General features: G+C 39.0%; 1 protein-coding gene across 2 annotated transcripts in view; it reads left to right on the forward strand.

Moving 5' to 3' along the window:
* The window catches only part of LOC310900832 (uncharacterized protein), a 566674-nt gene that overhangs the window by 123292 nt on the left and 428608 nt on the right, over window positions 1-14774 (forward strand). Inside the window, exons 8-11 of one of the 2 annotated variants that reach the window (XM_083839430.1) lie at window positions 937-1039; window positions 3605-3750; window positions 6223-12170; window positions 12757-12839. Coding sequence is in view for 1 of the 2 variants with exons in the window: in XM_083839431.1 (XP_083695557.1) it covers window positions 3692-3750 (59 nt within the window). In the remaining variant the exon portion in view is untranslated. Of the gene's footprint in view, window positions 1-936; window positions 1040-3432; window positions 3751-6222; window positions 12171-12756; window positions 12840-14774 lie in introns of those variants that run through there. The other variant, XM_083839431.1, reaches the window with a different exon arrangement.

Here is a 14774-nt window from a genome sequence, read left to right on the forward strand (position 1 = left end):
TGGAGAGACAGACAAAACAGTTGCATAAAGCTTATTTCCATAGAAAGCCAAGTTAAACTGTCTTTATCTGTAGGAATTGCAAGGCCTAGTTATGTAATTCTTCATCTTATTTGAAGAGGTGATAAACTGTTCCTAATTAAGCATTCAGCTACAGTCCCATTAAAAGACTTTTTTCCTTCCCTCCAGCAGCTCTATAATAAATAAAAATTAGAATGTTAAAACTGAAAAAAAAAAACAAAACACTGACAAACCTATAAAAATCTCTGTGCTTTCACATTTCTAGGGTTAAGACTTACTGACAACCAGAGTATTTTGTGAAAATTGTGATTAAATTGAGTAAGTGCTTTTTAAGATTAGAAGACTTAAAATAGCTTAATTTAAGGAAAAAAATAAAAATTGCAAAATCTATTGTTCCTTTTTATCTATCTCTCTGTTCAACAAAATCGTACAATACCAGTCTGAAACATAAGTAGATTTCAATATTGTCTGTGCAAGAGTCACTTTTAGGGAGAAGGAGTAGTGAAATGTTTGAGAAATATCTCTATTTGAAAAAAACAACAACAACAAAAAAGAAAAAAAAGACTGATTTCTCTACCTGTGAATGTGCCCCAGAAAACAAAATACTTTCTTCACCAAGCACTGAATTGCACTGGGGTGTTTCTGAAATCTTTTTCTAAAGCTCTTGCCTATCATCAATCCTCCCTACCCCCAGAAGAAAAAAAAAAAAAAGCCATTTTCTAGGCAGAATCTAGAGGAATTAGAGGGCAGTCATTTCCTGACAAGGTGGCGGAGCAGGGTAGGGAACCCAGATCTCTGTGTCCTTCTCACTTGGCTGCTTCTGTTGGCACCAGCTAAGGAAGCTGAATTGCCCGTATGATTTTCTGCAGACTGTGTGCACTGCAATAGCCAAAACTTATGAATGTTCTTACTTTACAGTGTCTTGCTATGCTTTGTGAAAGACGTGGTGAGTGGGTTCTTGTTAGTAATCGGGGATCCTGTGTTTCGTTTTGCAGCAGTCATCAGCTGTGACTTCCACCAGGTGAGATGCTGATTTCCATGTGGTACAGTGCTGCTGTGATTTATTAGCTTTCACCTACTCTTGCCTTAGTAATGGGAAAATTAAGCCCTTATGTGTTCTCACATGATATTTTCTTCTGTTCACATTATGCCTTTTCCACTATCTCAATTTAATTTGCCTTGACTTATATTAAGGTTTTCTTCCAAAAGCCCTTTCCTATAGACCACAGCAATGAATTCAGTGTGAGGAAGGCTAGACGTCATCTTTTCACTCAGAGAAATAGATCACAGAAAAGGAAGCCTTTAAAATGCTACTATCCATCTCTTCACCTGATTAGTATATAAAGAACATAGTACAAGAGTAAGGGCTGAAGAGTTAATCTCTTACATTAATCTCCCCCATTACATTATATTAAATAATCTCTTCCTCAAATGACTATACAATTCAGCACTACTAGTAAAATTAAATTTCACATTGGGATTTTTTAAGTATTGTAACCCTTAAATAATTTTCTTCATTTAACTCCATCACAAAATTGCATCCCAAACACTATAAAGACATCTGCTCTGAAACTTCCTCAAACTGGTGGGGTTGGCGGCTCTCGTTACAGCCAAAACATTCAACAAAAAGATTCCTCAGTTTTCTCTCATCACACACAATTATGAGTTTTGACTTCAAATACTTATACTCACATAATTACAGTATTCTGAAAAGATGTCCTAAATATATATGATTCCCAGCTTGACTGAGACTTCAAGCAAATTCTCTTGTCTGGGGTGCTTGGTAAAGGAAAACTAAATTAGTGAGAGTACAATACAGCAAGTTACAGTGTTTAGATACAATAACCAAAAATAAAGTCAATTTAATCTTCCAAAGTAGGACAGCTTTTCAGTGTATTCGTCACTATGGAGACTTAACAGTTGATTCCAACTTGCATTTTAATAGCAGACTTACATAACTGTGAGTCCTGGTGTGGTACTGCTGAGTGCATTCAGGCTGGAATTACTAGTTAGACAGATCCTGCTTAGCCTTCTAGTTAAAACATGCTAGTAGTTTACATGTGTGCATGACAGTTGTTAATAACTGTCTTTATAATCACCGTTGGATTTCTCTTTTCTTTCTCGCTCAACATTATCTAAAACAGAAAAATGATGTTAGTGGTCAAGGCTGGGAATTAAAAATCAACATTCCTGATTTTTATTTTTATCTCTAGCTAGTTTTGCCAATGAGGATGCACAGATATTTTTGCACCATATTCAAGAATTGCTTAAATAAATACTCTTTATTTGTTTGTTTGCCTATTTATTTATTGGTAGAAAATGTATTTTGCTTGATGTCTCTAGAAATATTTGTGAAGGAAAAGATTCTTAGAAGTCTGTAAGAGATTGCTGAGTGCTCGAAACTGGAAAAGTATGGCAGACATTTTTTGTTTGAAAAAACATTTAGTTTTGGTAGTATTTTTTGCACATGCCCTCTTCATTCCTAGATGCTTGCTTTGTAACTGATTTTAGTTGTTGCATAACTTGAGGCAAATTGTTTGCTTTAAATTGCCTGTGCCTTAGTTTCCCCAGTTGGTAAGTGATTCAGAAAAATCATCTACTCCCAGGGTGTTCGGAGGCTTAATTAAGTGTTTATAAAGTACTTTAGGACTTTTGCATGAAAAGCATTATGGATGTGTAATATGGCATTATTATTAATGTATATTGCAGATTATTTTTATCTCTGGCAATTTTCCATTACTTTAGAAAATTAGTCTAATCTAAAATATTGGCCAAATAGACAGAATTGCTGCAATTCCTTTAGTAAAAGTTCAGTGATGGAGTCATGTTGACTTTTATCTTCAACAATCTTCCCTTAGAGTCTCCCAGAGACACAGAACTTGAGCTCTGCTTCTAATTGTTGGCTTCAGGCTAAAACTTTTGATCACTTTATTTCTGCTACTTTCTGTCAAACTCACTGAATGAAAAGGCTTGATAACATTTTATAATGTCTAGTTCTTTATTTTGGGGAATACGAAAGATGAATTTGACCTTCTGAATTTTTAGTCTAAACTTTGGTAACAGGGAGCATCCTCATTCTTGTTTTCATTCATATTAATACTGCATCTATCTCTCTTGCCCTGTAAAAAGCTATTAATATTGTTCTATTAACCTCCTTCTAAGTAATAATGACCTTTCCCCTGAAAATGCAATTATTGGACTTTTTTCCCATAATAAATCTCATTTATTAGAAAGTTTGGCCTTGTGCACTTTGTTCTCTGCCATTTCCTTAAAAAAAAATCATGCTTTATTTTCAAATAAGTACATTATTTTTATTCAGAAAAATATTCTATAATGCATTCATTTGGTCATAATTTGAGAGGAGGTGATGGCTTCTTGGTTCAGCTGTGTCTCTGCCTTTAGAAAGAAAAAGGCTGAAATGACAGTGCTCTGTATTTCTCCATTGCTGGACTGTGGTCTGGCTGTTTGCAACTGTGACATCCTGTAGTCTGGAAAGAATTGCCAGCCAAGTCAGCCTGCCTCTTGCCAAGGTCCAGACCAAATGTTCTCTGCTTGGCTAGACAGAGCTCCTATTCCCTTTCTGCAGTGAGTGGCGAGGGGCTGCCTGACCAGTGTTGTCTACTTTGCCATTAGCTGCTGCAAGGAGGAATGAGGAGAAACCACAGAATCATTAATGCTAGGTATCTCCTGTGGCGATGAGAACAGCAAACTTCTCGGGAGACAGAATGGGAGGTAAGGGAAAAGCTCATCTTTCATTCCTGCCCTTCGAGCTGGTGGCTCTGTCAAGGGAGATGACAAACGTTCCTGTATCCTAAAGGGAAAGAAAGCATCTCTCACATCCTCATTGAAGCAATAGCTGTAGCAGAGGGGTGTTTCTTTACTCCGGTAAAACAATACTTAAAAACTGTGTATAAGAGCAACATTATTGTTCTGGTTCTCCTCCTCTCCCTTCCCCTCCCTTTCCTTCTTGGAGGAGTTTCCAGTAGCCTGACGTCAGAGAGGGAAGGAAGGTTGTGGCAATCTCCTTTTCTTTGCCATTTTCTTTCCCAATTATAAAGAATACTTAAAGAAAAAATGTGAAAATCCATACTGGTTTTCCTTCCTATGTAGGTAGGCAAAACATTTATAACTACTTGTAGGGAAGGATAGCTTTGTAGTTATAGATTAGACTATAGTCTAGACTGCAAATGGGAAGAACTGGATTCAGAGACTCAGTGTCTCTCTCTTTTTTACTTTTTTTTATCTTTTTTTTTTTTTTTGGTGAGCACAGGCAAAAAAAGATTATTGTTACTATTTTTTTTTCTTTCACTGGACCCATCAAATTAGAAAATCAGTTTCTTAAACTGTGGACTGAAATAGAGGCAACAGTTACAGACTGTACATTAGAAATTAGAAAGCAAGGCTCAATTTTTTGAGGATTCCTTAAGAGTGATGGAAACTGTGTCAAATTTGTAACGTGGAAAAAGACAATGTCCCTTCATGTATTCTCTCCACCCATCTCCCAGCTTAACCAGACATGCTACCAGGAATGTTAACACTAATAACTTCAAGCAGTACAAATGGGACTTTGTACCATGTAGGTAGGAAGACAGGAGCTATACCATATGCACAGTTTTAAGATGAAGAATTATTTTCTAAACTTTGTTTTTCTAACATTTGCTTGAACTGCACACTTCAGAAAACCACATCTTCTTTACACTTCCTGGCTCTGTGACTCATCAAAATGAGTTGTGTTAGTCACATCAAATGATGTGTTTCATAGAATAAGACAGGAAAAGCAGCACATTGAGTCATTGTCATAGGGAGAGTGGCTGCCAAGCCACTATCAGACAACATAGGGAAAAGCAAGCATATTAAATGACCAGGGTCACAGAAACACAGCCCAGTGACAGGAAATCGTTTACAATCAGGTGAATGTGAGCCTTCTCATCTTTTCAGCCTGTTTTTCAAGGAAGTGAGACACGTGCTATCATGATGTTTACCTGTCAGCTTCTGTTCCCCACTAACTTTGTAAGCCGCTGGCCGCTCTCAATCAAATTTGTCAAAGTGCTAGGGGGTCTTAAAAATATGAAGTTCTTATGCATTTTGTAGGGGTTGTTTCTTTTATCAGGCAGGCCTCTGATAGGCCTGTCTTCTGCTCCCTCACTGGCTGCCCCAGCAGTGGCTGTGTGGCTCAGCCCAGCACAGGGCACCCTGCTTGCTCCCCTGTTCCAGATGGAGCTGGGGCTGCCACAAGGCTGGGTGATCCTAAAGGATGTGGGAGGGGTTGTGGAAGAATGAGGTGGCAATAAAGACCTTCTGCAGTGTGACGTAAAAGACCCTGTGATGACACATGCTGGCAGAAAGGGTTGTGGATATAGAGGATTACTACATATATATATATATATTACAATATAGGGAATTGTAATATATACATTTATATCACTATAAAACAGGATTCGCTTTTGCTGCTGTGCACAGAGTAACTTGTACGTATGACAGGACTCTGTGCTAGTTATTTTTTTGCCAGCTTTATTCCTAGTAAAACTCTTTCAGTTCCCCCTGGTTTCAATAAATTACTGTAGTTTAACTTACAACCTAATTTCTGCATGCTCAGGTCATGCTTCCCTCCTCTTTATCTAATGAGGATGTACCTACCAAGCTGTAGCCCAATATGTAGTACTGAATTTGCAGTACTAGAGATACTTCAATTTTTACTTCAGTTCCCTTAGGAATGAAGGTTGATGAAACCGTACTATCTGTCTGTCGTCCCCAAGGTCAATTGAAAACAAGGCCCAATCTTGACAAAAAACTTGACTGAAGAGTCAAAGTCCCTATTTAAATTCCTGTAAATTTACTGAAAATGAGCATGAAAAAACAGTGTATGCTAATTATCCCTCAGTAACCAATTAGCAGACATGTACCGGCTAGCCAAACAGCTTGCTTACAGTTCCAGACTCGCTACAGCAATAACTGTCTTTGCTTGTTGGGGGTTACGCAGGGTGGGGGGAGAATAGGGCTGATAGGTGAACTGGGGTTATTGCGACGGGAAATAAAGGAAATAGGATAAACGCTTATAAGACATTGGGGGTTCTTCTGATGAAACAACCTTTTTAAAAATCTTTAACAATATTTTTTCATGAATATTTTAAAATTTGTGAAGGATAAAAACTATGACAAAAGTTATCACAGTGCTGTTCTCTTATGCTCTATTTTTCTTTACAGGCTGACTCGTCTTACCTGAAATGTGGGAGCCTCGAGGAGAAAGGATAGCTCACACCTCCTCTGATGGCTATAAGGAATAATTTTGAGTACAAATGGCTTAAAGATTCTGCAGAAGCATGTGAGGAGGGGAAAAAGTAATGAGCACTCATACGTTCCCTGAAGAAAGGTTGTACCCATGTTTGTTTTGTGAGTGAGCTCACAGGTTGGGAGGACCCTGGTTATCTGAGCGTGAAAGTGGTGAGAAGAGAGTGCTGGTATCCATGACATAGTCCAAAGGTGCTTTTCCAGTAGCCTAACTGGGGGTGTCAGGTACCCCGAATTCATGGGAGAGGAAACATCCTTTATCTTATGCTAGTATGCTTCTGCCATAATTCATCTATTTTTTTTTTTTAAATTAACTTAAAAACACACAGAAGAAAATATACAAGATCTCTGTGACTCTCAGCCTCTCATTTTTTATTTATTTATCCATTTATGGGGAAGAAGAAGGGACTATTAACTCATGCTTTTTAAATATACAGAGTTGTCAGTACTGTGACTGGGTTCTCTTGCCTTTTCTTTAGATACTGCTGTATGTCAGTGGGACTAGCAATGCAGTCTTTGGAACAGTGATGTTCTCTGAAACACTTTCAGTTGGTACAGCTGGCTGTTTTTTCTCCTGGGTCTAATTTCGTTTGAGGTTTTGGTTGTCTCTGGTTTTGGAAAGTCAGCCTGTGATTCCAGGAAGACTCTGATTTTCAGTAATTTTCAAGAGAGCAGGCTTAATCAGGTTTGGTATTGCCCCATTCTGACACATACGTATGTGAGTACACATCTGCAGCACTGACTTCAGAATGCTTCCCAAACTGCTTGCTGTGTCTGCAAACCCTAGAAATGGTGCTCCCTGTGAATTTTTGTATCCAATTTGTATAAAAATAAATGATAGTTACTCCAAATACTTCTCTGTTACAACTCGTCCTCTGATGTGCTGCAGTAATGTCGTTTAGTAAGTGCTTTGGAGGAAAACTCCTCCTCCCAACAAATTTTTGACTGTCTTCTAGTATTGAGCAATTCCACACAAAACTCTGTCCATCCGCTTTAAATATAACTCTTATTTTCAGCAGAACAAGTCTGCACCATGTCTTTCTTACTGTACATCCTAGCACAGTTACTGCCCCCGGTTGGAAAAGATTACTTCAGTAACTGTGGATATGTGCAATGTGATAAACCTCCTTACACTTGCTCCTGCTTGGGCTGAAGACTGTGGTCTGAGTACTTCTCTGGGAACCTCAAATTCAGAGGGTTATAGCAGTGAACAGAGAATGTCTTCCTGTACTTAAAAGAAAAAAATGAGTTGACAGAGCCACTGTTACAGGCTGAGAATCAGTTCTTCACGGCTCAGAAGTGAAAGAGAGAGATGAAACCAAAGCCTCCTCCAGCATATCTCATCCTAACTCTCTTCTCCCTTCTCAGTACCAAACTGTATTGTCTTAATCTGGAAATGTGATTTATATGTGAAATATCTCGTGGGTGGCAGAGGTGGGGAGCAAAGCTGTAGAAAGCTCCCCAGAGCTGCTGACCGAGGTAAATAGTGTGTCATAACACATTTATCAAATAATAGTGGAAACCGTATAAAACATATAGGAGAGGGAGGGGGGAAACCCGTTCCCCTCTGGGAAGTTACTGAATATTTCAGCCAGTTTATAAAAGTATGTGTGCATGTGTTTGGGAGGGGGGAGGTTTTCCTAGCTTCACCTCTGCAAATAAATCATTGTCCTAGGATGTCTGAACAGACAAGGGAAATGGATGAGCGCATTATGGATCAAGGAGGTGGTATTTCTGCCTTGGTTAGTTTGAGGGAGACCACCCAAGCACTGTGGGACTACGATGAGACTGTAAGTTGTGCCTGTAGAGTTCTGAAAGGCTCAGGCTGCAGCCTTTGACATGGTGGGAGGGTGGGGAATAAAATAAAAGAAAACTAATATTTCTCAAATAGCAGGCATGACTAGTCAATTATCTGAACTGGCTTTGTTGCTAATACTTTTTTTTTTTTTTGGCTTTTACAAGGTTGCCAGTGTAGATAAAAAGACAAAAAGAAAAGAAAAAAAATACAAAGTTGTAATAGTGATGCCATTTTGGAAACACATTGATGTTTAGATGCAATTCCAAAAAAAAATAAATATATATATATATAAATAATATATTATGTATTTCTATATATATATAATATATTATGTATTTTTTTCACTGTTTGCCACTAGTGACTTTGAGAAGTCAAAGTCTGATCGTATCATTGACATTGAGCAGAATCTTGTATCATAAGTTGTCCACTGAAATCAGTGGGAACTGCTTATGGAAAGAGGAAACCATTCCTCGTGACAAGCTCACATTTTAACACCAGTCGGGGAACCTGTGACCACAGAGGGGTGATGCTGGTGTTTTGTAGATGCTCTGCCTTCCATAACCCATGTCTCTGCAGGGTGTTGGCTGTGTCCCTGCCGATGGTCTTTGGGGTGACGTGGGAGGCTGGGATGCTGAGCACATGCCATCATTAAAGTGCCTGTATCACATTTCTCAGGAATGGAGATGTTAACTCCCCATATTCAGGCCAGGTTTCAGTTTCAGCATTTATCCTGTGCCTACATAAATCTCCCCTGAAGTTTTGATTTGATACAGTGCTGTTCATTTGGTGCCTTAAACTGTACTGTGCAATGCTGCTGCCTGCACTGCTGAACACCTGCTCCGCTTCACCTCAAAAATCACTGAGTTTGGCTTGTGAGACAAGAGATATTTTATTTTTATTTCTATTTTTTTCCCAGTGGTAAGGACTCAAGTGGAGCTGTAAGTCTCCCTGGGCAGGTGCAGAACAATTGGTGCTTGTGCTGGAGAACAAGGCTGCAAGAGACTGGGAAGAATCCTTCTCCGCCCAAGGGCTTTGGGCACCCAAGGAAGGGATCCACAGCTTGTACTATAAACTGTGGGCTGTAGTTGCAGCTGTGATTTCTGCAGGAGATTTGCAGCCAATGGATCTGCCCCTGCTGTGTTCCCAGCCTGCTTAAAGCAACCCACTATGTTCCCAGCATGTCCCTGTAAAAAGCATTGCACATCAGTCAGGCTGGAGGCTATCTGGGGGCTGCTCCATGGCTCTATCCATTTGTGTAGACTGTCCACGGCCTGGCTGCTGGTGGAGAGAAACTTCCTTGTCTCAGGTCCATTTCTGGAGGTAAATGTTGTGTTGTATGTGGCTCTAGGTGCTCAGCTACTGCAGTGACTAGAGCTCAGTGAAAAAGTTGCCAATAAAGAGCTAAATAAATGCCAGATATTACCACTGAAGTATAAGGAAAATTTTGGGGTGTCAGAAATTTTATATAGGGACTTATTACTGGATACATATGAATGGTACCGTAAGATTTCTACTGCTGGTATCTGTACTCTGGGGCCAATTACGCCTATTCCTTTATGGGCTGGGAGAAAGGACAGCAAGGAGAGCTGCCCTTAAAGGCAGCCTGCAAAGCAGCCGGGTGGCGTATATATAGGGAGGAGCACAGAGCTGAGGAGGGTCTGCGACTCTGTGAATACTTTTAACCTCTCTGGTCCCTCGTGGACAGGTTTTTCCAGCAAGAGGCCCTTAGCGGAGCCTTCTTGCTATATTTTTCCTTGCACTTTGCAGTTCCTTAGCTCTCTGTGGTGTAAGGCAATGCATGCCTGACAATCCTGCACTTAAATTAATATGTAAGAAACGTAGTATTAAAAAAGGGCCAGAAAAGACTGATTTGTTGTTGAAAGTGTTGTTTAATGCATAATCATTGAAAAGACTCTTCTACACAGAGAAGAAGACAGGTTTCCTTGACATAAAGAATAGGCCTCGATCCCATAATTATTTTGGCAGGTGCTTAATTCCCAAAGTGTGAGTTATCCTATGAAATTCAATGCACACAGTGAGACAAAGGAGTGGGAAGGGAGGAGGAAGGGATTACAGATGTTGAGAGAAAGGCAAGAGGAGCTTTCTGAACAAATGGGACTGAAAGAGGGATTGAAGGAGGAGAGGAAGGGCGATTGGTGGATAAGAATAGGAAGGCAATTCAGATCTGATGTTGAATCAGCATTTGCTGACATGAATGTGACACTAATGGAAAGGATTTGGGAGAAGAACAGTTATAAGCTAATAGATTTGTTCTCTTCAAAACATTCTGCATGCAGGTAATAACATGTATAGACTTTGTTTGTAATAACTTAAAGTGACATCTTTTGGTTTCAAAGAGAATTCATGGTCAGAAACAAGGAATGCCACGCTCACCTGTTTTCCTTCGTCTTTTCTTCCTTCTTGAAATTTATTTCTGGAAGTCATTAAAATTCAGATCCCATCATTTGTAACAAATGATGTGAAGTGTTAGGTACAGTACTTGGAGTATATGTTTGTTGAAATGAAGGAAGAGATTCTTCCAACACTTTGGGATTTTATGAATGATTTACATCTGGTGCTAAAGTTCATAAATGAAACGTGGGAGAACCAGATGCTTCATTTCTTGACTGCATCGTGTCTGCACATACTGATGGTGAATTGAAAACAGGAATGTCTCATAAATCAAGAAAATCTATTTTTGTACTCTTGATTTCTATTCCGAACATCCATATAACACCCAAACAAATGTGGTAAAATTGGTTCCTTGAGAAACCCTTTATGTTTAGTAACAGTGTGGACATGTTAATAAAAAAAAAAAAAGAGAGAGAGGAAAAAAAAAAAGCAAGGGAACCAATCTTGAGAATAAAAAAATGCTCAGAATAAGGAACTGTTCTTAGATATCTGCAAAGAAGGCAGCAAACAGAAACACTGAATGGGACTGTTAGGCAAATTCTGGCATTTGTACAAAGAGCTGAGGTGTGTAATATGGAAAGAATAGGGTGACATTTCACAACTTTTGGGGGGAGGGAGGGGAAGAAATTAAAAGCTAAATTGTTCCTTTTGTTACTGTCATGATAGCTGGAGGCAGAATCTGTCCCATAGTTTGAACAAGGAGACTGATGCTCACTAGCAGAGATTTGCAGAGGACTGAGTGAAATTCAGATTTAAAAAAAAAAAAATCATCAGCGTTTTGGAATGATGCTCTTTGTCTGCTTTCCTTTCTCACTGACATCTATTGGCCTAAGAACCGTACATAGGTTGTTATTGTACTTTGGCGTTGCCAGATTTTTTGCAAAAAGGCTTTTAAGTATCATTTATTGAATTATAATGAAAGAATGAATGAAAGTCTGTGTGCCTATTTGCTTTTTAATAGAACTAATATTCAAGTTAGCCCTACCCTACCCGCTTCCAAGAAAATAAATAAAATAAAAAATTCCTTGATATTATAATATGTATTTATTGACACATTTCAATTTATTATTCTACAGTTCCAAAAGTACTTGTGAGAAATGGCAGGGTATCAATAAGTTTGATTGAGCAATTTGTGCAGAAAAAGGTTACCAAATAGCAGCTGATGCGTGGTGGCTGCCCGTGTGCGTCCTCTTAGCATCCAACAAGCAGCCGGCAATCGGAGTGGGCTCAGCCCCCAGCACAGGTGATTGAGGCGAGATTGCCTCACCTTGTGTTTGCTGTGGGGGGATATTGAGCATGCAGGCAGTTCCTGCAGCTCAGCAGAAACTTGATATCTTGTGGTATCTTGTTTGTGTGTCTAAGCCACGGATGTGCATGCCTTGCTAGTTCTGTTAACAATTGAAAACAAATGTTTATTTAAATTTATTTACACATCCCACACACAGATTGAGTGTAGGTGTGCTGGCAGAAGTGAGACTTTAGGAAGGATTTCATAAAGGTGAAGGAAATGGCTTAGCAGCCAGGTTTCAAGGAGACTCCCCAAATGCAAGGAGCAACATGAGACCGCGGAGGCATTTGCGATGGTATCGAGGTAGGCGCTGCTGGCAGAGCAGGTGGAGTTTGTGAGGCAGAGGAGCTGACCTCAGTTTCAGAGGTAGGTAGACAGATTGTATAAACATGCACTAGCCTGTGTATCTGCTACTCCAGTGTTTCTCTTGTGGAAGTTTTGCCTTTTATTTCGATTAGAACAAGAGTAAACCTTCGGGGGTGGTGGTGGTGGTGGTGGTGGGTAGGGAAATATTCCTCCACTATACGCTGGGCATTGCACCCCCTCGCAGACTGAGATGAAGTTACTAAAAGTGGAAGATCTGTTCTGTACTCCTCTTGGTTACCTTCCTGCTCAAAATATGTCCCTAACTAATACAATTTGCTATATGTCATAAAACACAAAGGAAAGCACTTTTCACGCCAAATATCAGAAAAGTGCTCTCTTTTCTCAACTGTAGAAGTAACAGAAATGATGTGTTCATTTTAAATTCCATTCATGTAGGCCCTAATAAAAGCTATTATAAAATACAATTGTGTGGAGACAAAAAGAGAGATAATATCACTATAGCTCAATATAAAATTTAAGTAATTAAGACATGAAAACTATTACACAATTTACTATGAATGCAACATGAATAATAAAATGTTTAACTATTTCACTTCTGTGTTTTTTTTTTTTTTTGATGTTTGAGTTTGGAATATTGCTGAAGATCTAAATTCCACATTACTTCAGAAGATGAGCATGACTGAAAAGTAAGCTAGCTGTGTTTTCCAAGTAAGTCATGTATTTTTAGATGTTGATATAAATATGGAACTTTGCCACATAATGGATTCTACATGAAAAATGTCAGTTTCAGGTGATTTTGATGGTAGCTGTAAATAAAACAGGACTTACTGAATGAGCTGTGGAAGTATTTCAGCAGTGCAAGCTAAGCAGGTGCATAATAGTTATGAAATTGTGTAGACAGACTGATGGATCTCAAGATTAAAATAAAAGCATCCATAAGGATACTGGAAGTAAAATATTTTTAAAGCAGGAGTTGTTTAAGCTCTATGTTTTGCTTTTACATGATCCAGCACTGCATCCTCTTCTCTGGTGGGCTTCAGCAACCCTACTGGTAAATGGTTGAGAGAAAAGCTTAGTCCAGTCTTTCTCTAGTTGAGTGAATATGATAATTCAGTATCTTTAGTACACACTTTATTTTCTTGCACGCTGACATACGCATGACAGTCACAGGCGTGTACTGGCACTGCCTAGTAACACATAGCAACATCTGCTCTATGATCCAGCACATTTTTTTCACTTCATTCCAATCTGATTGTGTATGTTTGTTTTCCTGCTCAAATTTGTGGCAAACAATTTGCTTCAGACTGTGTCCAGGCTCTCAATGGAATAGCGTTCTCCTGAATTGCAGGCACTGATAGCTCATGTTGGTGGTTCAGTAGGTGGCACTCTTCCCCTTAGATCAGTCCAAGCCGGTGTCCCAGGTGTTACACGGTACATGAAGCAGTAGGCCTGCAGGAAGCTAGACTACAGACCCACAACTCACACTGCTGGGGTGTCAGGGATTAACATTTGCCATTGCCCAGATTGGATTGTGTCCTCCACTGGATGCAGTTTGTGTGGTTTGTGTAGCATCCTTGGCTGCCATAGCAGGATACTGCATACCTGCCTCATGCAGCGGTTGGAAGTGTGGACTGTCCTCTTCATCTGGGCAACACTGACCTTCAGGCTACAGTTCTACTCAAAGACAGAAAATAAAGATATAGGGGTATGGAAACAAAGCCGAAAGGTCAGTAAGACACAACTCTGATGTCCAGCATGTTTTTTAAGCTGATGCTTTCAAAAGAAAGCTTACTGATCTTCCTTGGTAAATTTGAGAGGAGCTTGTTTGCTAGGCCTTCAGAAGGTGACAATTTGCAGTTCCATTTAAAGTACTTTTGTAGTTCACAGAGCTTCAGCAGACAGGTTCCAAATGTCTCAAGCTGGGCACCTTTGTTTATGAAGTGCTAGTCTTCATTTCTCTGTGCCTTAATGTTTTGTCTCTAAAATGGAATGGCAAAGGTTTTCACGTCTTACTATATGCCTGTAAGCCACAATATGTAAATGGTTGTGATGGTCTTGATTAAAAAAAAAATAAAAATTGAATTGAGCATTGTGTTTATACTTCTTTTTATGATGAAGAAGCTCATTATGAAGACTACCTCCTGGACACTTTGTGTGTGTGTATATATACATATACACGTACACACACACATATATAGTGCATCCGTAAGTGAAGCAGTGACAAATGACAGGCTCCAATTTTGGCCTACAAGTTTTTTATTTTCTTTGTATTTATTCTGTACATCACCATTTCTTCTTACAATTGATAAATAATTTAATAACTTTTTATAAATCACTTAGCTACTTACACACATTAAGATCAATCATTGAAACAACTTAGAAGTAGATAATACACAGGTTAAAGCTCAGCATAGACTTTATAGAGAAGAGTTGCAGGTTTATGGTTCCTTACTCTCCCCAGTAACTCATCCCATATGTAGTTTAATATTTGAGATATAAATTATTCATGAATAGTTTTTAGCAATCAGTGAATTAGCCACTTGCAATTAAAAAAAAAATTGACCTCCTCTTCTTGCATTTAATCTGACTAAAGTCAGTGCCATTGCTGCGTGATTGGATCTCATCTATTTTTATCTGCTGCAG

Source organism: Anser anser (assembly GCF_964211835.1).
Source record: "Anser anser genome assembly, chromosome: 5".
NCBI classification, from domain to species: Eukaryota; Metazoa; Chordata; class Aves; order Anseriformes; family Anatidae; genus Anser; species Anser anser.